The 21,810-nt window shown below is 51.8% G+C and overlaps 2 protein-coding genes across 3 annotated transcripts; both read right to left on the bottom strand.

Annotated features, from left to right (window-relative positions):
• Positions 1-6,221: 6,221 nt before the first annotated feature.
• Positions 6,222-10,585, bottom strand: LOC135292119 (zinc finger TRAF-type-containing protein 1-like). The gene is made up of 2 exons (XM_064406361.1): positions 10,223-10,585; positions 6,222-6,330 (listed from the first exon to the last, which is right to left on the bottom strand). The coding sequence occupies exons 1-2, from the start codon at positions 10,549-10,551 to the stop codon at positions 6,222-6,224; spliced, it is 438 nt and encodes a 145-aa protein (XP_064262431.1). The 5' UTR covers positions 10,552-10,585.
• A 4,663-nt stretch (positions 10,586-15,248) lies between these two features.
• Positions 15,249-21,790, bottom strand: LOC135292118 (transmembrane protein 276-like). Of its 2 annotated transcripts, none has more exons than XM_064406359.1 (3): positions 19,941-21,790; positions 16,564-16,672; positions 15,249-15,882 (listed from the first exon to the last, which is right to left on the bottom strand). In XM_064406359.1, the coding sequence occupies exons 1-3, from the start codon at positions 20,120-20,122 to the stop codon at positions 15,298-15,300; spliced, it is 876 nt and encodes a 291-aa protein (XP_064262429.1). In that variant the 5' UTR covers positions 20,123-21,790; the 3' UTR covers positions 15,249-15,297. The 2 variants fall into 2 exon arrangements, with proteins under 2 accessions (XP_064262429.1, XP_064262430.1); XM_064406360.1 differs by lacking the exon at positions 19,941-21,790 and adding an exon at positions 18,058-18,786.
• Positions 21,791-21,810: the final 20 nt, after the last annotated feature.

The following is a 21,810-nucleotide window of genomic DNA, read 5'->3' as shown; positions in this document are numbered from 1 at the left end:
ATTTATTTCTCAATATTTTCTCCTATTTTTTATCTAAAATATTCCCAATTTTCTTCATTTTCTCCCTTTATTTCTCTCTATTTTCCCCCATTATTCATCCCAAATATTCCCATTTTCCCCCCATTTTCTATTCTGATTTTTCCATTTAAAATCTCAATTTTCCCCATTTTAATTCCAATTTTCCCCATTTTCATTCTTATTTTCCATTTAATTCTCCTTTTAAACATTTTAATTCCAATTTTCCTCCTTTTTAAATCTCATTTTTCCATTAAATCACCTCATTTTTCCACCTTTTTATTTTCAATTTTTCCCCATTTTTTATTCTTATTTTTCCATTTAATTTCTCATTTTTCACCTTTTTAATTCCAATTTTTCCCCATTTTTTATTCTATTTTCCCTTAATTTCCCATTTTAAACATTTTTAATTCAAATTTTCCCCCATTTTATTGTTAATTTTCCATTTAAAATCTCATTTTCCCCACATTTTAATTACAATTTTCCCCATTTTTATTCTTATTTTCCACCTTTTTATGTCAATTTTTCCACATTTTTAATTCTTATATTTCCATTTAAAATCTCAATTTTCCACCTCTTTAATTCCAATTTTTCCCCCTTTTTAATTCTTATTTTTTCCATTTAAATTTTCATTTTTTCCACATTTTAAATTCCAAATTTCCCCATTTTTTATCTTATTTTTCCATTTAATTTCTCATTTTTCACCTCTTAATTCCAAATTTTTTCCAATTTTTTATTGCTATTTTTCCATTTAATTCTCTTTTTTCACCTTTTTAATTCCAATTTTTCCCCATTTCTATTCAATTTTTCCATTTAAAATCTCATTTTCCCCCATTTTTAATTCCAATTTTTCCTATTAATTTCCCATTTTTAAACATTTTTAATTCAATTTTTCCCGGTTTTTATTCTTATTTTTCCATTTCAAATCTCAATTTTCCACCTTTTTAATTACAATTTTTCCCTATTTTTTATTGTTATTTTCCCATTTAAAATCTCATTTTTCCACATTTTTAATTCCAATTTCCCCATTTTTTATTCTTAATTTTCCATTTAAATTCTCATTTTTCCCCCATTTTTAATTCCAATTTTCCCTTAATTTCTCATTTTTTCCACCTTTTAATTCCAATTTTCCCCCATTTTTAATTCCAATTTTCCTTTAATTTCTCATTTTTTCCACCTTTTTAATTCCTATTTTCCCCCATTTTTAATTCCAATTTTCCCTTTAATTTCTCATTTTTTCCACCTTTTTAATTCCTATTTTCCCCCATTTTATTCCAATTTCCCTTTAATTTCTAATTTCTCATTTCCCCATTTTTAATTCCAATTTTCCCCCATTTTTAATTCCAAGTTTCCCTTTAATTTCTCATTTTTCCACATTTTTAATTCCAATTTTCCCTTTAATTTCTCATTTTTCCACATTTTTAATTCCTATTTTCCCCCATTTTTAATTCCAATTTTCCCTTTAATTTCTCATTTTCCCCCATTTTTAATTCCAATTTTCCCCCATTTTTAATTCCAAGTTTCCCTTTAATTTCTCATTTTTCCACATTTTTTAATTCCAATTTTCCCTTTAATTTCTCATTTTTCCACATTTTTAATTCCTATTTTCCCCCATTTTTAATTCCAATTTTCCCTTTAATTTCTCATTTTCCCCATTTTTAATTCCAATTTTCCCCCATTTTTAATTCCAATTTTCCTTTAATTTCTCATTTTTCCCCCATTTTTAATTCCAATTTTCCCCCATTTTAATTCCAAGTTTCCCTTTAATTTCTCATTTTTCCACCTTTTTAATTCCAATTTTCCCCCATTTTTAATTCCAATTTTCCCTTTAATTTCTCATTTTTTCCACATTTTTAATTCCTATTTTCCCCCATTTTTAATTCCAATTTTCCCTTTAATTTCTCATTTTTCCACATTTTTAATTCCTATTTTCCCCCATTTTTAATTCCAATTTTCCCTTTAATTTCTCAATTTTCCCCCATTTTAATTCCAATTTTCCCCCATTTTTAATTCCAATTTTCCCTTTAATTTCTCATTTTTCCCCCATTTTTAATTCCAATTTTCCCCCATTTTTATTCCAATTTTCCCTTTAATTTCTCATTTTTCCCCCATTTTTAATTCCAATTTTCCCCCATTTTTAATTCCAAGTTTCCCTTTAATTTCTCATTTTTTCCACCTTTTTAATTCCAATTTTCCCCCATTTTTAATTCCAAGTTTCCCTTAATTTCTCATTTTTTCCACCTTTTTAATTCCAATTTTCCCCCATTTTTAATTACAATTTTTCCATTTAATTTCTCATTTTTCCGTATTTTTAATTACAATTTTTCCAATTAATTTCCCATTTTTAAACATTTTTAATACAAAATTTTCCCATTTTTTTCATGTTTTAATTAAATTAAATCTCAGATTTGACCCCATCCCATCATTAATTAATCCCAGATTTAATTAAATCCCAGATTTAATAAATTCAATCCAAACCCAGCATTAATTAATCCCAGGATTAATTAAATCCCAAATTTAATAAACCCCAGGTTTAATCCCATCTTGAATTAATTAATTTCTTATTTAATTAAATCCCAGATTTAATAAATCCCAGATTTGATCCCATCCCAGCATTAATTAATCCCAGAATTAATTAAATCCTGGGTTCAATAAATCCCAGATTCGATCCAAACCCTGGATTAATTAATCCCAGGGTTAATTAAATGCAAGCTCTAATTAAAACCGGATTTAATCCTATCCCAGCATTAATTAATCCAGGATTAATTAAATCCCAGGTTTAATCCCATCCCAGCATTAATTAATCAATCCCATATTTAATTAAATCCCAGATTTAATAAATTCAATCCAAACCCAGCATTAATTAATCCCAGGATTAATTAAATCCCAAATTTAATAAACCCCAGGTTTAATCCCATTCTAAAATTAATTAATTTATTATTTAATTAAGTCCTGAGTTTAATTAATCCCAGATTTGATCCTGTCCCAGGATTAATTAATCCCAGACTTAATTAAAAGCAAGCTCTAATTAAATGCAGATTCAATCGCATCCAGCATTAATTAATCCCAGATCTAATTAAATCCAAGCTCTAATTAAACCCAGATTTGCTCCTATCCCAACATTAATTAATCCCAGATCTAATTAAATCCCAGAATTAATTAATGCCGGATTTGATCTTAACCCTGGATTAATTAATCCCAGGATTAATTAAATCCCAGATTTGATCCTATCCCAGGATTAATTAATCCCAGGATTAATTAAATCCCAAATTTAATAAATCCCAGATTTGATCCCATCCCAGCATTAATTAATTCCAGATTTAATTAAATCCAAGCTCTAATTAATCTCAGATTTAATCCCATCCCAGCATTAATTAATCCCAGATCTAATTAAATCCAAGCTCTAATTAAACCCAGATTTGATCCCATCCCAGCATTAATTAATCCCAGAATTAATTAATCCCAGGTTCAATCCAAACCCTGGATTAATTAATCCCAGGATTAATTAAATCCCAGACTTGATCCCATCCCCGGATTATTTTTTTATTAATTAAATGCAAGCTCTAATTACACCCAGACTTAATCCCATCCCGGGATTCATTAACCCCAGGTTTAATTAACCCCAGGTTTAATTAACCCCAGATTTAATTCCTCCAATTTAATTTAATTCCTGAATTAACCCACCAATTAACCAATTAAGTAATCCATTAATCAGTTAATTGGATCCCATGCTGGCATTATTAATCCCAGATTTAATTAATCCCAGAATTAATTAATCAACCCATCCCTGGATTAATCAATCAATTAATCAATTAATTACTCAATTACTCAAATTAATAATCAATTAATCAGTTAATTGGATACCATGCTTGGATTAATTAATCCCTGATTTAATTAACCCCAGATTTAATTAATCCCATATTTAATCAATCAATTAATCAATTATTAATTAATCATTCAATTAATCAATTAAGTAATCAATTAACCAATCAATCAATAACCAATTCATTGCATCCCATCCTGCATTAATTAACCCCAGATTTAATTACTCAATCAATCAAATAATCAATCAATTAATGAACTGGTCAATTAAACAATCAATTCATCAATCTATTAAATAAGTAATCAATCAATAATTCAATCAATTAATGAATCAATCTCCTAAATAATCATTCAATTGATCAATCAATTAATCAATCATTCAATTAATTAATCAAGTAAATAATCACCTAAATAATCAATCAATTGATCAAGCCATTAATTAATCAATTGATCAATCAATTATTCAATTAATCAATTAAATAACCACCTAAATAATCAATCCATTAATTAATCAATTGATCAATCAATTATTCAATTAATCAAGTAAATAATCACCTAAATAATTAATCAATTGATCAGTCCATTAATTAATCAATAATCAATCAATTATTCAATCAAAAATCACCTAAATAATCAATCAATTGATCTAGCCATTAAATAATCAATCAATTATTCAATTAATTAATCAATTAAAAATCACCTAAACAAACAATCAGTTGATCAATATATTAATTAATCAATCAATTATTCAATCAATTAATCAAGTAAATAATCATCTAAATAATCAATCAATTGATCTAGCCATTAATCAATCAATTGATCTATCAATTATTCAATCAATTAATCAATTAAAAATCACCTAAATAATCATTAAAGAATCAATTATTCAAGTAATTGATTAAAAATCACCTCAATAACAAACCAATTAATCAATTATTGAATTAATTAATCAATTAAAAACCGCCTAAATAATCAATCAATTCATCAATCAATTATGGAATTAATTAATCAATTAAAAAATCACCCAAATAATCAATCGATTAAACAATCAATTAATTATTCAACTAATTAATTCAAAATCACCTCAATAACAAACCAATTAATCAATTATTGAAATCATTAATCAATTAAAAATCACTTAAACAATCAATCAATTATTCAATCAATTAATAAATTGAAAATCACCTAAATAACAATCAGTTGATCAATCAATTATTGAACTAATTAATCCATTAAAAACCACCTAAATAACCAATCAATTGATCAATCAATTATTCAATCAATTAATCAATTAAAAACCACCTAAATCATCAATCGATTAAACAATCAATTATTGAATTAATTAATCAATTAAAAATCACCTAAATCATCAATTGATTAAACAATCAATTATTGAATTAATTAATCAATTAAAAACCACCTAAATAACCACTCAATTAATCAATTATTCATTAATTAATCAATTAAAAACATCTAAATAACCAATCAGTTGATCAATCAATTATTCAATCAATTAATCAATTAAAAATCACCTAAATAACCAATCAACTGATCAATCAATTATTCAATTAATTAATCAAGTAAATAATCACCTAAATAACCAATCAATTCATCAATCAATTATTCAATTAATTAATCAAGCAACTAATCACCTAAATAATCAATCAATCAATCAATAAATAAATCATTCAATCAATTAATCAATTAAAAACCACCTAAATAACCAATCCGTTGATCAATCAATTATTGAATCAATTAATCAATTAAAAACCACCTCAATAACCAATCAATTATCAATCAATCAATCAATCAATCAAATATTAACCAATCAATTGATCAATCAAGTAAATAACCAATCAACTGATCGATCAATCAATCGATCAATCAATCAATCAATCAATCACTCACTCGATCCGTTCATCAGCTCCCACGCAGGCACTAATTAACCCCACACTTAACGAACCCTCAGTCCCTGCCTTGGTGGCCCAGGGGGACCTTTGGTGGCCCAGGGGGTGACAAAGGAGCCCTTGGTGGCCCTGAGGGGACACTTTGGTGGCCCCAGGGCTTGGTGGCCCATGAGGGGACTCTGGTGGCCCCTGGGACACTCTGGTGGCCCTGAGGGGACAGAGACACCCTGAGGGGGTTTGGTGGCCATGAGGGGACTTTGGTGGCCCTGGCAGGCCTTTGGTGGCCCTGGGGACACTTTGGTGGCCCCTGGCAGGGCTTTGGTGGCCCATGAAGGGACAGGGCCACTCTGAGGGGGTTTGTTGGCCCTGGGACACTTTGGTGGCCCTGAGGGGACTTTGGTGGCCCAGGGGGTGACAAAGGAGCCCTTGGTGGCCCAGAGGGGACTCTGGTGGCCCTGGGGACACTTTGGTGGCCCCTTAAAGGCCCTTGGTGGCCCAGGGGTGACAAAGGAGCCCTTGGTGGCCCACAGAAGCACTCGGTGGCCCATGAGGGGACTTTGGTGGCCCCTGGGGGGTGTTGGTGGCCCTGAGGGGACAGGGCCACCCTGAGGGGACTCTGGTGGCCCCTGGGACACTTTGGTGGCCCTTGGGGGGACTTTGGTGGCCCGTGAAGGGACAGGGACACCCCAAGGGGACTCTGGTGGCCCCTTAGAGGCCTTGGTGGCCCCTGAGGGGACTTTGGTGGCCCAGGAGGGGACAGGGCCACCCTGAGGGGGTTTGGTGACCCCTTAAAGGCCTTGGTGGCCCCTGAGGGGACTTTGGTGGCCCGTGAGGGGACAGGGCCACCCTGAGGGGACTTTGGTGGCCCCTGGGACACTTTGGTGGCTCCGGAGCAGATTTGGTGGCCCATGAGGGGACAGGGCCACTCTGAGGGGGTTTGGTGGCCCTGGGACCTTTGGTGGCCCAGGGGGACCTTTGGTGGCCCTGAGGGGACAGGGCCACCCTGAGGGGACCTTGGTGGCCCCGGGGACACTTTGGTGGCCCTGGCAGGGCTTTGGTGGCCCAGGAGGGGACAGAGACCCTGAGGGGACTTTGGTGGCCCTGGGACGCTTTGGTGGCCATGAGAGGACTCTGGTGGCCCAGGAGGGGACAGGGCCACCCTGAGGGGACTTTGGTGGCCCCTGGGACACTTTGGTGGCCATGAGAGGCCTTTGGTGGCCCAGGGGGTGACAAAGGAGCCCTTGGTGGCCCTGAGGGGACACTTTGGTGGCCCCGGGACACTCTGGTGGCCCTGAGGGGACTTTGGTGGCACTGGGACACTTTGGTGGCCCTGGCAGGGCTTTGGTGGCCCAGGAGGGGACAGAGACCCTGAGGGGACTTTGGTGGCCCTGGGACGCTCTGGTGGCCATGAGAGGACTTTGGTGGCCCAGGAGGAGACAGGGCCACTCCGAGGGGACTCTGGTGGCCCCTGGGACACTTTGGTGGCCCCAGAGCAGGTTTGGTGGCCCATGAGGGGACAGGGCCACCCTGAGGGGGTTTGGTGGCCCTGGGACACTTTGGTGGCCCCTTAAAGGCCTTTGGTGGCCCAGGGGTGACAAAGGAGCCCTTGGTGGCCCATGAAGGGACTTTGGTGGCCCTTGAAGGGACAGGGACACCCTGAGGGGGTTTGGTGGCCCTGAGGGGACCCTGGTGGCCCTGGGACGCTCTGGTGGCCCCGGGGACATTTTAGTGGCCCTTGGGGGGCCTTTGGTGGCCCAGGGGTGACAAAGGAGCCCTTGGTGGCCCTGAGGGGACTCTGGTGGCCCTGGAGGGACTTTGGTGGCCCTGAGGGGACAGTTTGTTGGCCCTGGGACCTTTGGTGGCCCTGAGGGGACTTTGGTGGCCCAGGGGTGACAAAGGAGCCCTTGGTGGCCCTTGGGGGGACTTTGGTGGCCCGTGAGGGGACAAGGCCACCCCTGAGAGGTCTCTGGTGGCCCCTGGGACACTTTGGTGGCCCCGGAGCAGATTTGGTGGCCCATGAGGGGACAGGGCCACTCTGGGATGGGTTTGGTGGCCCTGGGACAGTTTTGGTGGCCCTGAGGGGACAGTTTGGTGGCCCTGGCAGGGTTTGGTGGCCCTGGGACAGTTTTGGTGGCCCTGAGGGGACAGTTTGGTGGCCCTGGCAGGGTTTGGTGGCCCCTGGGACAGTTTTGGTGGCCCTGAGGGGACAGTTTGGTGGCCCTGGAGCAGATTTAGTGGCCCACGAGGGGACAGGGACACTCTGGGACACTTTTGGTGGCCCTGAGGTGACATCGGTGGCCCTCGATGAGCCCTGAAGGGACTGGGGGTGGCAGAGGCCACCAGAGGGGGGTGACAGGGCCACCAAGGGGGGTGACAGTGACACCAAGGGGGGTGACAGTGCCACCAGAGGGGGGGTGACAGGGCCACCAGGGGGTGACAGTGACACCAGGGGGGTGACAGGGCCACCAGGGGGGTGACAGGGCCACCAGGGGTTGTCCCCGTGTCCCCAAGGGGTGTCCCTGTCCCCTCAGAGTGTCCCCAAGGGGGTGGCACTGTCCCCAAGGGGGTGGCACTGTCCCCAATCCCCTCACAACCCCTCCCTGTGTCCCCTCAGCCACCCCCGTGCCACCACTGCTGTCCCCATGTCCCCAAGGCCGTGTCCCCATGTCCCCAAGGGGGTGGCACTGTCCCCAAGGGGGTGGCACTGTCCCCAAGGGGGTGGCACTGTCCCCAGTCCCCTCATGACCCCTCCTGGTGTCCCCTCAGCCTTGTCCCACTGCCACCACTGCTGTCCCCATGTCCCCAGAGTGATGTCCCCGTGTCCCCAAGGGGCATCTCTGTCCCCTGAGAGTGTCCCCTGGGGGTGGCACTGTCCCCAAGGGGCGTCCTTGTCCCCTCAGGGCTGTCCCTGTCCCCTCAGGGCTGTCCCCAGGGCTGTCCCCTCAGGGCTGTCCCTGTACCCTCAGGGCTGTCCCCAGGGCTGTCCCCTCAGGGCTGTCCCTGTCCCCTCAGCCTCCCCCCGTGTCCCCAGGGCTGTCCCTGTCCCCAAAGCCATGTCCCCCTGTCCCCTCAGAGTGTCCCCAAGAGGATGGCACTGTCCCCAGTCCCTTAATGACCCCTCCTGGTATCCCCCCAGCCTTGTCCCACTGCCACCACTGCTGTCCCCATGTCCCCAAAGTGATGTCCCCATGTCCCCTGGGGCTGTCCCTGTCCCCTCAGGGTGTCCCCAAGGTGGTGGCACTGTCCCCAAGGGGGTGGCACTGTCCCCAGTCCCCTCACGACTCCTCCCGGTGTCCCCTGAGCCTCTCCAGTGCCCCCTTGGGCTGTCCCCATGTCCCCAGAGTGCTGTCCCCGTGTCCCCAAGGGGCGTCTCTGTCCCCTCAGAGTGTCCCTGTCCCCTGAGAGTGTCCCCAAGGGGGTGGCACTGTCCCCTGGGGCTGTCCCTGTCCCCTCAGAGTGTCCCCAAGGGGGTGGCACTGTCCCCTCAGAGTGTCCCTGTCCCCTCACGGTGTCCCCAAGGGCTGTCTCTGTCCCCTCAGGGCTGTCCCTGTCCCCTCAGCCTCCCTCCGTGTCCCCAGGGGTGTCCCCAAGGGCTGTCCCTGTACCCTCAGGCCTGTCCCTGTCCCCTCAGCCTCCCCCCGTGTCCCCAGGGCTGTCCCTGTCCCCTCAGGGCTGTCCCTGTCCCCTCAGGGCTGTCCCCAAGGGCTGTCCCCTCAGGACTGTCCCCAAGGGCTGTCCCTGTCCCCTCAGGGCTGTCCCCAAGGGCTGTCCCTGTCCCCTCAGCCTCCCCCCGTGTCCCCAGGGCTGTCCCCGTGTCCCCAAGGGCTGTCCCTGTCCCCTCAGGGCTGTCCCTGTCCCCCCAGGGCTGTCCCTGTCCCCAAAGCCATGTCCCCGTGTCCCCAGGGCTGTCCCTGTCCCCAAAGCCATGTCCCCCTGTCCCCTCAGAGTGTCCCCTCAGGGCTGTCCCCGTGTCCCCAGGGCTGTCCCTGTCCCCTCAGGGCTGTCCCTGTCCCCTCAGCCTCCCCCCGTGTCCCAAGGGCTGTCCCTGTCCCCTCAGGGCTGTCCCTGTCCCCTCAGCCTCCCCCCGTGTCCTCAGGGCTGTCCCTGTCCCCTCAGGGCTGTCCCTGTCCCCAAAGCCATGTCCCTGTCCCCTCAGCCTCCCCCCGTGTCCCCAAGGGCTGTCCCTGTCCCCTCAGGGCTGTCCCTGTCCCCAAAGCCATGTCCCTGTCCCCTCAGCCTCCCCCCGTGTCCCCTCAGGGCTGTCCCTGTCCCCAAAGCCCTGTCCCCGTGTCCCCTCAGCCTCCCCCCGTGTCCCCAGGGCTGTCCCTGTCCCCAAAGCCCTGTCCCCGTGTCCCCTCAGCCTCCCCCCGTGTCCCCTCAGGGCTGTCCCTGTCCCTTCAGGGCTGTCCCCAAGGGATGTCCCTGTCCCCAAAGCCCTGTCCCCGTGTCCCCTCAGCCTCCCCCCGTGTCCCCAGGGCTGTCCCCTGACCTGGTAGACGGAGGCCTTGGGCAGGTCGAGGCACACGGTGCAGCAGAGCACGGAGTAGAGGCGCTCCTCCAGCTTCACGCTGCCCGCCGCCCCCTCCGCGCCGCCGCCGCCGCTCCCGGCCGCCCTCAGCCGCTTCTTGGGCGGCGCGTCGGCATCGGCGCCCGCCTCCAGCAGCAGCGCCGCCGCCTCCTCCGCGCCGCCGCTCTCGCCGCCGAGCGCGGCCGCGGCCGCGGGGCCGGGAGCGGCCGCGGAAGGAGCGGAGGGAGCGGCGGGGCCGCCGCCGGCATCGCGCTCCTCCGGCCCGGACATCGCCGCCATCGCCGCCGCCTCACCCCGCCGCCATCTTGGCCGCCCTCACGGCTTCCCCTCAGGGGTGGAGCCAATCGGAGGGAGAGGGAGGCGGGGCGGGAAAAGGGGGAGCCAATGGGAAGGCGAGGAGGGAGGAGCGAAGGGTGAGACGGCCAATGGGAGGGCGAGGTCTGGGGTTGGGGGCGGGGATTTCAACGGCAGGGCAGGCGGCTGCCGGTAGAGGGGGCGGGGTTTGGTGACGTCACTAAGGGTGGGCCAATAGATGGCTGGAAAGAGTAGGGGGCGGGGCTTGGGGGCGGGGCTTGTGGCGGGATGGGGCGGGGGGGCGCGCTCGGGCCCACCAGTATAAACCAGTATAAACCAGTATGGGACCAGTATGGGACCAGTATGGACCAGTATGGGACCGGTATAAACCAGTATGGGACCAGTATGGACCAGTATGGGACCGGTATAAACCAGTATGGACCAGTATGGGACCGGTATGGACCAGTATAAACCAGTATGGGACCAGTATAAACCAGTATAAACCAGTATGGGACCAGTATGGACCAGTATGGACCAGTATGGGACCGGTATAAACCAGTATGGACCAGTATGGGACCAGTATGGGACCAGTATGGACCAGTATGGGACCGGTATAAACCAGTATGGACCAGTATGGGACCAGTATGGACCAGTATAAACCAGTATGGGACCAGTATAAACCAGTATAAACCAGTATGGGACCAGTATGGGACCAGTATGGACCAGTATGGACCAGTATGGACCAGTTTAGGAACAATGTAAACCAGTATGGACCAGTATGGGACCAGTACGGAGCAGTACGGACCAGTACAGACCAGTATGGACCAGCCTGGACCAGTATAAACCAGCATGGGACCAGTATAAACCAGTATGGACCAGCTTGGACCAGTATGGACCACTACAGACCAGTATGGGAACAGTAAGGACCAGTATGGGACCAGTATAAACCAGTCTGGACCAGTATAAACCAGTATGGGAACAATGTAAACCAGTACTGACCAGTATGGGACCAGTATAAACCAGTATGGACCAGGATAAACCAGTATGGGACCAGTACGGAGTAATATAAACCAGTATGGACCAGTATGGACCAGTATGGACCAGTATAAACCAGTATGGACCAGTATGGACCAGTATGGACCAGTATGGACCAGTAAAGACCAGTATGGGACCAGTATGGACCAGTATGGGAACAGTATGGACAAATATAGACCAGTATGGACCAGTATAAACCAGTATAGACCAGTATGGACCAGTATAAACGAGTACGGACCAGTATGGACCAGTATGGGACCAGTATGGACCAGTAAAGACCAGTATGGGACCAATCTAAACCAGTATGGACCAGTTTGGATCATTATGGACCAGTACAAACCAGTACAGACCAGTATGGACCAGTATAGACAGGTATGAACCAGTATGGGCCAGTACAAACCAGTACGGACCAGTACAGACCAGTATAGACAGGTATGAACCAGTATGGACCAGTACAAACCAGTACGGACCAGTACGGACCAGTATGGGCCAGTATGAACCAGTATGGGCCAGTACAAACCAGTACAGACCAGTACGGGCCAGTATAGACAGGAATGAACCAGTACAAACCAGTACGGACCAGTACGGACCAGTACGGACCAGTATGGGCCAGTATAGACAGGAATGAACCAGTATGGGCCAGTATGAACCAGTATGGGCCAGTATGGACCAGTACAAACCAGTACAGACCGGTGCCACCACAGTGTCACCGGTGCCACCCCCCAGTGCCACCAGCACTGCCACAGCAGTGTCACCACCCCGTGTCACCCAGTGCCACCCCAATACCACCGCAGTGCCACCCTCAGTGTCACCCCAGTGCCACCCCAGTGTCACCCAATGTCACCCAGTGTCCCCACAGTGCCACCACCCCAGTGCCACCCCAGTGCCACAATCAGTGTCACACTGATGTCACCACAGTGCCACCCTGCCTTTAATGGTGTCCCCATGGTGCCACCACCCCCAGTGTCACCAGCAGTGCCACACCAGTGCCACCGCAGTGCCACCAGCAGTGTCCCCACAGTGCCACCACCCCGTGTCACCCCAGTGCCACCCCAGTGCCACCACCCAGTGTCACAATCAGCGTCACCCCAGTGCCACCCTGCCTTTAACGGTGTCCCCATGGTGCCACCACCCCAGTGCCACCCAATGCCATCCAAGTGCCACCCTCAGTGTCCCCCAGTGCCACGATTAGTGTCACCCCAGTGCCACCTCAGTGCCACCTCGCTGACACCCTGCATTTAATGGTGTCCCCATGGTGCCACCACCCAGTGTCACCCTCAGTGTCACCACACCAGTGCCACTATCAGTGCCACCCCAATGCCACCTCAGTGCCACCTCGCTGCCACCTTGCTTTTACTGGTGTCTGACAGTGTCACCACCCAGTGTCACCCAGTGCCACCACCCCAGTGCCACCACTGCTGCCATCCCAGTGTCACCACCCAGTGTCACCCCAATGTCACCACCCCGGTGTCCCCCAGTGCCACCACTGCTGCCATCCCAGTGTCACCACCCAGTGTCACCCCAATGTCACCAGTGTCACCACTGCTGTCACCCCAGTGCCACCATCAGTGTCACACTAATGCCACCACAGTGCCACCACCCAGTGTCACCCCAGTGCCACCACAGTGCCACCACCTCGTTGCCACGTTGCCTTTAATGGTGTCTGATAGTGTCACCACCCAGTGTCCCCACAGTGCCACCACCCCGGTGTCCCCCAGTGCCACCATGCAGTGTCACTCAGTGTCACCCAGTGCCACCACAGTGTCACCCAGTGTCCCCACAGTGCCACCACCCAGTGCCTCCATCAGTGCCACCACAGTGCCACCACCTCGTTGCCACCTTGCTTTTAATGGTGTCTGACAGTGCCACCATGCAGTGTCACCCAGTGTCCCCCAGTGCCACCACCCCGGTGTCACTCAGTGTCCCCCAGTGTCACTCAGTGTCCCCCAGTGCCACCCGCTGCTCCCGCAGTGTCCCCCAGTGCCACCACGCAGTGTCACTCAGTGTCCCCCAGTGCCACCACCCCGGTGTCCCCCAGTGCCACCACACAGTGTCACTCAGTGTCCCCCAGTGCCACCACCCCGGTGTCCCCACAGTGCCACCACGCAGTGTCACTCAGTGTCCCCCAGTGCCACCACCCCAGTGTCCCCCAGTGCCACCACCCCGGTGTCCCCCAGTGCCACCCCAGTGTCACTCAGTGTCCCCCAGTGCCACCAGCCCGGTGTCCCCCAGTGTCACCACGCAGTGTCACTCAGTGTCCCCCAGTGTCACTCAGTGTCCCCCAGTGCCACCAGCCCGGTGTCCCCCAGTGCCACCCGCTGCTCCCGCAGTGTCCCCAGCAGCGCCACGCTGGCCGCCGCCCTCACCCAGGGCACAGCCCAGGGTGCCACCACCATGTCCCCAAGTGCCACCAGCGCCGCCGCCACCGCAGGGCCACCAGCAGTGTCACAGCAGTGTCACCAGCAGTGTCTCCACAGTGCCACCAGCAGTGTCACAGCAGTGTCACAGCAGTGCCACCATCAGTGCCACCAGCAGTGTCACAGCAGTGTCACCGTCAGTGTCACCACAGTGTCACAGCAGTGCCACCACTGCAACGATCCCAGAGCCATCCCAGTGTCACCCAGTGTCACCCCAAAGCCACCCCAGTGCCACCACTGCTGTCACCCCAGTGCCACCAGCAGTGTCACCCCAGTGCCACCCCAGTGCCACCACTGCTGTCACCCCAGTGCCACCTCGTTGCCACCTTGCCTTTAATGGTGTCTGACAGTGTCCCCGGTGTCACCCAGTGCCACCCCAGTGTCCCCACAGTGTCACACAGTGTCCCCGCAGTGCCACCACCCCAATGCCACCATCAGTGTCACCCCAATGCCACCACAGTGCCACCTTGCCTTTAATGGTGTCCCCATGATGCCACCACCCAGTGTCACCCAGTGCCACCCCAGTGCCACAATCAGTGTCACACTAATGCCACCCCAGTGCCACCTCGTTTCCACCTTGCTTTTACTGGTGTCCCCACGGTGCCACCACCCAGTGTCACCCAGTGCCACCACCCCAGTGCCACTATCAGTGTCACCCCAGTGCCACCTCAGTGCCACCTCGCTGCCACCTTGCTTTTACTGGTGTCTGACAGTGTCACCATCAGTGTCACCCCAGTGCCACCAGCAGTGTCACCCCAGTGCCACCACCCCAGTGTCCCCCAGTGTCACCCAGTGCCACCTCGTTGCCACCTTGCCTTTAATGATGTCCCCATGGTGCCACCACCCCAGTGTCACCCAGTGCCACCCCAGTGTCCCCCCAGTGTCCCCACAGTGCCACCACCCAGTGCCACCCCAGTGCCACCACAGTGCCTCCATCAGTGTCACCCCAAAGCCACCCCAGTGCCACCTCATTGCCATGTTGCCTTTAATGGTGTCCCCATGGTGCCACCATCCAGTGTCACCCAGTGCCACCCCAGTGCCACCCAGTGTCCCCACAGTGCCACCACCCACTGCCTCCATCAGTGTCACCCCAGTGCCACCACCTCGTTGCCACCTTGCCTTTAATGGTGTCTGACAGTGTCACCACCCAGTGTCCCCACAGTGCCACCACCCAGTGCCACCATCAGTGTCACCCCAGTGCCACCACAGTGCCACCACAGTGCCACCACCTCGTTGCCACCGTGCCTTTAATGATGTCTGACAGTGCCACCATGCAGTGTCACCCAGTGTCCCCCAGTGCCACCACCCCGGTGTCCCCCAGTGCCACCCGCTGCTCCCGCAGTGTCCCCAGCAGCGCCACGCTGGCCGCCGCCCTCACCCAGGGCACAGCCCAGGGTGCCACCACCCCCGTGTCCCCAAGTGCCACCAGCGCCGCCGCCACCGCCCCGGTGACGCTGGCGGTGAGCGCGGCCAGCGCCAGCAGCGAGCCGGCCGTCAGCGCGGTGACAAAGTGACCCGCGGCGACAAAGTGGCCCGCGGTGACGAAGCGCGGCCAGCCCGCGGCCAGCGCGGCCACCGCCGTGCCCGCCGCCAGCGGGACAGCGGCGGTGGCACTGTCACCGCTCAGGCGGTGGCACCCGAAGGCCACCAAGGGCTGGGACAGCACCGAGCAGAGCCACGAGCGCGGGGGGGACAGCGAGGGGATGTCGTGGGGACACCCAGGGGACAGCGAGGGGACGTTGGGGACATCGTGGGGACACCCAGGGGACAGCACGGGGACACTGAGGGGACAGTGAGGGGACAGCGCGTCCGCCGCCGCCACCAGCGCCTGCAGCAGGAACCCGGCAGCCGGGCCCGGTGTCACCTGAGGGGACACAGAGGGGACAGTGAGGGACAGGGAGGGGACATCGTGGGGACATTGTGGGGACAGGGATGGCGGCCGGGCCCGGCGTCACCTGAGGGGACAGAGAGGGACAGTGAGGGACAGGGAGGGGACATTGTGGGGACAGTGAGGGGACAGGGATGGCGGCCGGGCCCGGTGTCACCTGAGGGGACAGAGAGGGACAGTGAGGGACAGGGAGGGGACATTGTGGGGACATCCTGGGGACAGTGAGGGGACATCATTGGGACATTGTGGGGATGTCATGGGGACATTGAGGGGACATTGAGGGGACAGGGATGGCCGGGCCGGGTGTCACCTGAGGGGACAGTGAGGGACAGTGAGGGACATGGTGGGGACAGGGATGGGGACATTGTAGGGACATCTTGGGGACACTGTGGGCATGTCATGGGGACATTGAGGGGACAGGGGTGGTGGCCGGGCCGGGTGTCACCTGTGGGGACATCGAGGGGACATCGAGGGACGTGGTGGGGACAGGGTCAGGGGCATGGCACAGGTGACACAGGTGATACAGGTGACACGGGTGTCCCCCCCGTCCCTGCTGTCCCCCCTGTGTCCCCAAGGTGTCCCCAATGTCCCCAGGGTGTCCCCAAGGTGTCCCCAGTGTCCCCAATGTCCCCAAGGTGTCCCCGCGGTGTCCCTGACCTGCGTGGCCCGCAGGGCGCAGCCCAGGCTGGTGACACAGAGCACCGCGTGTGACAAGGCCACCCCCGCCGCGTCCCCCATGGTGGCACTCGGGGACAGCCCCGGCGACCTGCGGGGACAGCGGGGGGTCACCGTGTCCCCTCCCCCACTGCCACCTCCCCCCCGGTGTCCCCAAGGTGTCCCCCAGGTGTCCCCAACCCCCCCGGTGTCCCCAAGGTGTCCCCCAGGTGTCCCCAAAGTGTCCCCAAGGTGTCCCCCCAAGGTGTCCCCAACCCCCCTGGTGTCCCCAAGGTGTCCCCAACCCCCCCTGTGTCTCCCCAAGTGTCCCCAAATTGTCCCCCCCAGGTGTCCCCAAGCCCCCCCGATGTCACCCAGATGTCCCCAAGTCCCCCCTGATGTCCCCAAGCCCCTCAGGTGTCCCCAAGCCCCCCCCCCCGATGTCCCCCAGGTGTCCCCAAGCTCCCCTGGTGTCCCCCAATGTCCCCAACCCCCCCAGGTGTCCCCAATGTCCCCCTGCTGTCCCCGTGTCCCCTCAAGTGTCCCCAAGCTCCCCTGGTGTCCCCTCCCCTGTCCCAGTGTCCCCTCCATGTCCCCAAGCCCCTCCAGTGTCCCCCTGTCCCTGTGTCCTCCCATGTCACCCAGGTGTCCCCAAGCCCACCAGATGTCCCCAAGCCCCCCCGGTGTCCCCAATGTCCCCCCAATGTCCCCAATCGTCCCCAGTGTCCCCAATCCCCCCTGTCCCCCCCCATGTCCCCCCTGTCCCGGTGTCCCCTCCGTGTCCCCAAGCCCCCCCAGAAGTCCCCAGACCCCCTTGGTGTCCCCAGTGTCCCCCAGGTGTCCCCAAGCCCCTCCTGTCCCCCCCTGTCCCGGTGTCCCCAATGTCCCCAGTGTCCCCTCAGTGTCCCCAGTCCCCCCCAATGTCCCCAAGCCCCTCCTGTCCCCTGTCCCCAATGTCCCCAAGGCCCCCCAGCTGTCCCCAAACCCCCCCGGTGTCCCCCCTGTCCCCGTGTCCCCTCGGTGTCCCCAATGTCCCAAACCCCCCCGGTGTCCCCCCTGTCCCCAATCGTCCCCAGTGTCCCCAATCTCCCCCTGTCCCCCCATGTCCCCATGTCCCGCTGTCCCCTCGGTGTCCCCGGTCCCTCCCGTGTCCCCTCAGTGTCCCCAATGTCCCCAAGCCCCCCCAGGTGTCCCCAACTCCCCCAATGTCCCCAATCATCCCCAGTGTCCCCCCAAGGTGTCCCCAAACCCCTCAGTGTCCCCGGTCCTCCCCCTGTCCTGCTGTCCCCGTGTCCCCCCAATGTCCCCAATCCCCCCCATGTCCCCCATGTCCCCAATGTCCCCAATGTCCCCAATGTCCCCAATGTCCCCAATCCCCCCAATGTCCCCAATCCCCCCCAACCCCCCCAATGTCCCCAATGTCCCCAATGTCCCCAATCCCCCCCATGTCCCCCCCCAATGTCCCCCCCCCTGTCCCCAGTGTCCCTGTCCCGGTACCGCCACTTCCGGCAGCGGCCGCGAGCCCGGAGCGCGCGGGGCCGGGAGTGGGCGGGGCCAAGCGCGGGGCCGAGCGCGGTGATTGGCTGAGGGCCGCTGACGGGCGGGGCCGTGCGCCATATATGGGCATGGCACCGTGGTGGGCGGGGCTAAGGGCGGTGAGGGCAGCGGGGTGGGCGTGGCTTGGTGAGGGCGGGGCTAATTAGGGTAATTAGGGCTGGGAATGGGATTTGGGCGTGGTTATGGAATGGGAGGGGTTAATTAGGGTAATTAGAGGTGGGATATTGGGTGTAGTTAAGAATGGGCGGGGCTAATTAAGGTAATTAGGCTGGAGATATTCTATTGGATGTGGTTATGGGGTGGGTGGGGCTAATTAGGGTAATTAGGGCTGGGGATGGGGATTTGGGCGTGGTTATGGGGTGGGCAGGGCTAATTGGGGTAATTAGGGGTGGGAATGGAATGTTGGGCGGGGTTATGGAGTGGGCAGGGCTAATTATGGTAATTAGGGCTGAGGGATGGGATTTGGGGCGTGGCTATGATGTGGGTGGGGCTAATTAGGGTAATTAGGGCTGGGGAATGGGATTTGGGGCGTGGCCATGGCTGGGCGGGGCTAATTGGGGGCGTGTCCAGGTGAGACCAGGAGGGGATCCCAAATCTCCAACGCCAGATCCCAAATCCCAGCCCCAAACCCCAAATCCCAAATCCCAAATCCCAAAACCCAAATCCCAAATCTCAATCCCCAATCCCAAATCCCAATCCCAACCCCAAATTCCAAATCCCCAAATCCCAATCCCAAACCCCCAAATCTCCAAATCTTAATCCAAAATCTCCAATCCTAAATCCCCAATCCCAATCCCAAACCTGATTCCCAAATCGCAATCCCAAACCCCAAACAACAAACCCCAAATCCCAACCCCAAACCCCAAATCTACAAACCCTGAATCCCAAATCCAAACCCCAAATCACCAATCCCAAACCCAATCCCAAATCCGATCCCATCCCATCTCATAGATCCCAAATCCCAAATTCCCAATCCCAAACCCCCAAATCTCAATCCCGAATCCCAAATCTCCAACCCTAAATCCCCAATCCTGATTCCCAAATCCCAACCCCAATCCCAAATCCAAAATCCCAGATTCCCAAATCTCAAACCCCAAATCCCAATCCAAAACCCCAAATCCTAATCCCAAATCCCCAATCCCAATCCCCACATCCCAAATTCCCAAAATTCCAAACTCCAAACCCCTCCCCAGCCCCCACCCCGCCCGGGTCCCTTCCCCTCCCCCGGGGATAAATCCCAATCACAAATCCCAAAATCCCCAAATTCAAATCCCAAAATCCTCAAATCCCAAAACCCAAATCCCAAAATCCTCAAATCCCAAAATCCTCAAATCCCAAAACCCAAATCTCAAAATCCCAAAGCCCCAAATCCTCAAATCCCAAAACATAAATCCCAAATCCCAACCTCCAAACCCTTGCCCAGGTCCCTTCCCCTCCCCTGGCATAAATCCCAAACCCCCCATCCCAAACCACCAAACCCCAAATCCCAATCCCCAAATCCCCGCATCCCAAAATCCCAAATTCCCCAAATCCCAACCCCCAACCCCCTCCCCAGCCCCCGCCCCCGCGCGGGTCCCTTCCCCTCCCCCGGGATAAATCCCGACCCTTCCCCTCCCGCGCCGCCCCCGCGATGCCGCCGCCGCCGCCGCCGCTCCCCGCAGCGCCCGACCCGGCCCGCGAGGGCTCGCGGGACCCGTTCCGGAGCTCCGGGGACTCCCGGGGGGGCTCCCGGGGCGGCTCCCGGGGGGGGGTCCCGAGCCTCCCGGGGGTCCCCGGCTCGCCCCCAGCGCTACCGGCGCCACCCCAAGCCCCCGTACTCGTACCTGGCGCTCATCGCCCTCGTCATCCGCGCCGCCCCCGGCCGCCGCCTCAAGCTCGCCCAGGTACCGGCCCGGGACCACCGGGAGCCCCCGGGACCCCCGAGGGGTTCCCAATCCAGCCCCGGGACCCCCGAATTGGGACCCTCATCCATCCCCGGGACCCCCGAATTGGGACCCTCATCCATCCCCGGGACCCCCGAATTGGGACCCTCATCCACTCCCGGGACCCCCCGGAGCCCCAAACTGGGACCACCGGGAGACCCCCGGGACCCTCCGGGATCCCTGATCCATCCCCGGGATCCTCCAGGATGCCCCAAAATTCTCCCCGGGACCCCATTCCAGGAGCTCAATTTTTTTAGGATTTTATTGGAATTTTGGGGATTTTTTTTCAGGATTTTATCGGAATTTTTTCAGGAATTTTTGAGGATTTTTTCAGGATTTTATTTGGGATTTTTTTTTCAGGATTTTGGGGAATTTTTTTAGGATTTTATTGGGATTTTGGGGATTTTTTTTCAGGATTTTATCGGAATTTTTTTCAGGAATTTTTGGGGATTTTTCCAGGATTTTATTTGGGATTTTTTTTTCAGGATTTTATTGGAATTTTTTCAGGAATTTTTGAGGATTTTTTCAATATTTTATTTGGGATTTTTTTCAGAATTTTGGGGAATTTTTTCAGGATTTTATTGGGATTTTTGGGGATTTTTTTCAGGATTTTATCGGAATTTTTTTCAGGAATTTTTGGGGATTTTTCCAGGATTTTATTTGGGATTTTTTTCAGGATTTTATTGGAATTTTTTCAGGATTTTATTGGGATTTTTGGGGATTTTTTTTCAGGATTTTATCGGAATTTTTTCAGGAATTTTTGGGGATTTTTCCAGGATTTTATTTGGGATTTTTTTTTCAGGATTTTATTGGAATGTTTTCAGGAATTTTTCAGGATTTTTTCAGGATTTTATTTGGGAATTTTTTCAGGATTTTGGGGAATTTTTTCAGTATTTTAGTGGGAGTTTTGGGGATTTTTTTCAGGATTTTATCGGAATTTTTTCAGGAATTTTTGGGGATTTTTCCAGGATTTTATTGGGATTTTTTCCAAAAAAATTCCAATTTTATTGGAATTTTTTCAGGAATTTTTGAGGATTTTTTCAGGATTTTATTTGGGATTGTTTTCAGGATTTTATCTGAATTTTTTTCAGGAATTTTTGGGGATTTTTCAGGATTTTATTGGGATTTTTTCAGTATTTTATTGGGATTTTTGCGATTTTTTTTTTCCCGGATTTTTGGGAGACTTTTAAAGGATTTTATTGGGATTTTTTCAGGATTTTTGGGCGACATTTTCAGCATTTTATTGAGATTTTTTCAGGATTTGGGGGGATTTTTTCAGGATTTTTTTTTCCAGGATTTTTTTCAGGATTTTATTGGGATTTTTTCCGGATTTTCCCAATTTTCTGCTTTTTGGGATTTTTCAAGGCCCATTTCATGGATCCGATCTCCTTCCCAGAGCCTTTGGGAGCCGTTCTGTGCGGGGGGCAGGATTGCGGGGGACATGGGGACACTGGGGACACTGGGGACACTGGGGACACTGGGGACACTGGGGACATTGGGGCTGAAATTCCCAAGGCTTGGAGAAGACAGAATTCCCACGGGACGGAGCTAGAATTCCCAAAATTTGAAGGAATTGCAATTCCCAACACAAAAACCTGCCAGAATCCCCCTGACCCAAAATCCCCGCCCCGCCCAAATTCCCAAAAATCCCACAAAAAAATCCCCTCAAATTCCAAAAAAAATCCCACAAAAAAACCCCAAATTCCCAAAAAACCCAAATTCCCAAAATCCCACAAAACCCCTCCCCAAATTTCCAAAAATCGCACGAAAA

This window comes from Passer domesticus, unplaced genomic scaffold, assembly GCF_036417665.1.
Source record: "Passer domesticus isolate bPasDom1 unplaced genomic scaffold, bPasDom1.hap1 HAP1_SCAFFOLD_212, whole genome shotgun sequence".
NCBI lineage: Eukaryota > Metazoa > Chordata > Aves > Passeriformes > Passeridae > Passer > Passer domesticus.
This window is presented reverse-complemented; position numbering and strand designations above follow the sequence as displayed.

Excerpts from the sequence above, each read along its gene's own strand:
- LOC135292119 (XM_064406361.1), bottom strand. The coding sequence starts at position 10,551 with ATGGCGGCGATGTCCGGGCCGGAGGAGCGCGATGCCGGCGGCGGCCCC. Across the intron at positions 6,331-10,222 it reads GTCTACCAGGTCAGGGGACA|GGCCACCAACACCCCCCAGG; the intron begins GCCCTGGGGACA and ends CTGTCCCCTCAG.
- LOC135292118 (XM_064406359.1), bottom strand. The coding sequence starts at position 20,122 with ATGGATGAGGGTCCCAATTCGGGGGTCCCGGGGATGGATGAGGGTCCC. Across the intron at positions 16,673-19,940 it reads ACGAGGGCGATGAGCGCCAG|GTCGCCGGGGCTGTCCCCGA; the intron begins GTACGAGTACGG and ends CTGTCCCCGCAG. Across the intron at positions 15,883-16,563 it reads GCGCCCTGCGGGCCACGCAG|GTGACACCGGGCCCGGCTGC; the intron begins GTCAGGGACACC and ends GTGTCCCCTCAG.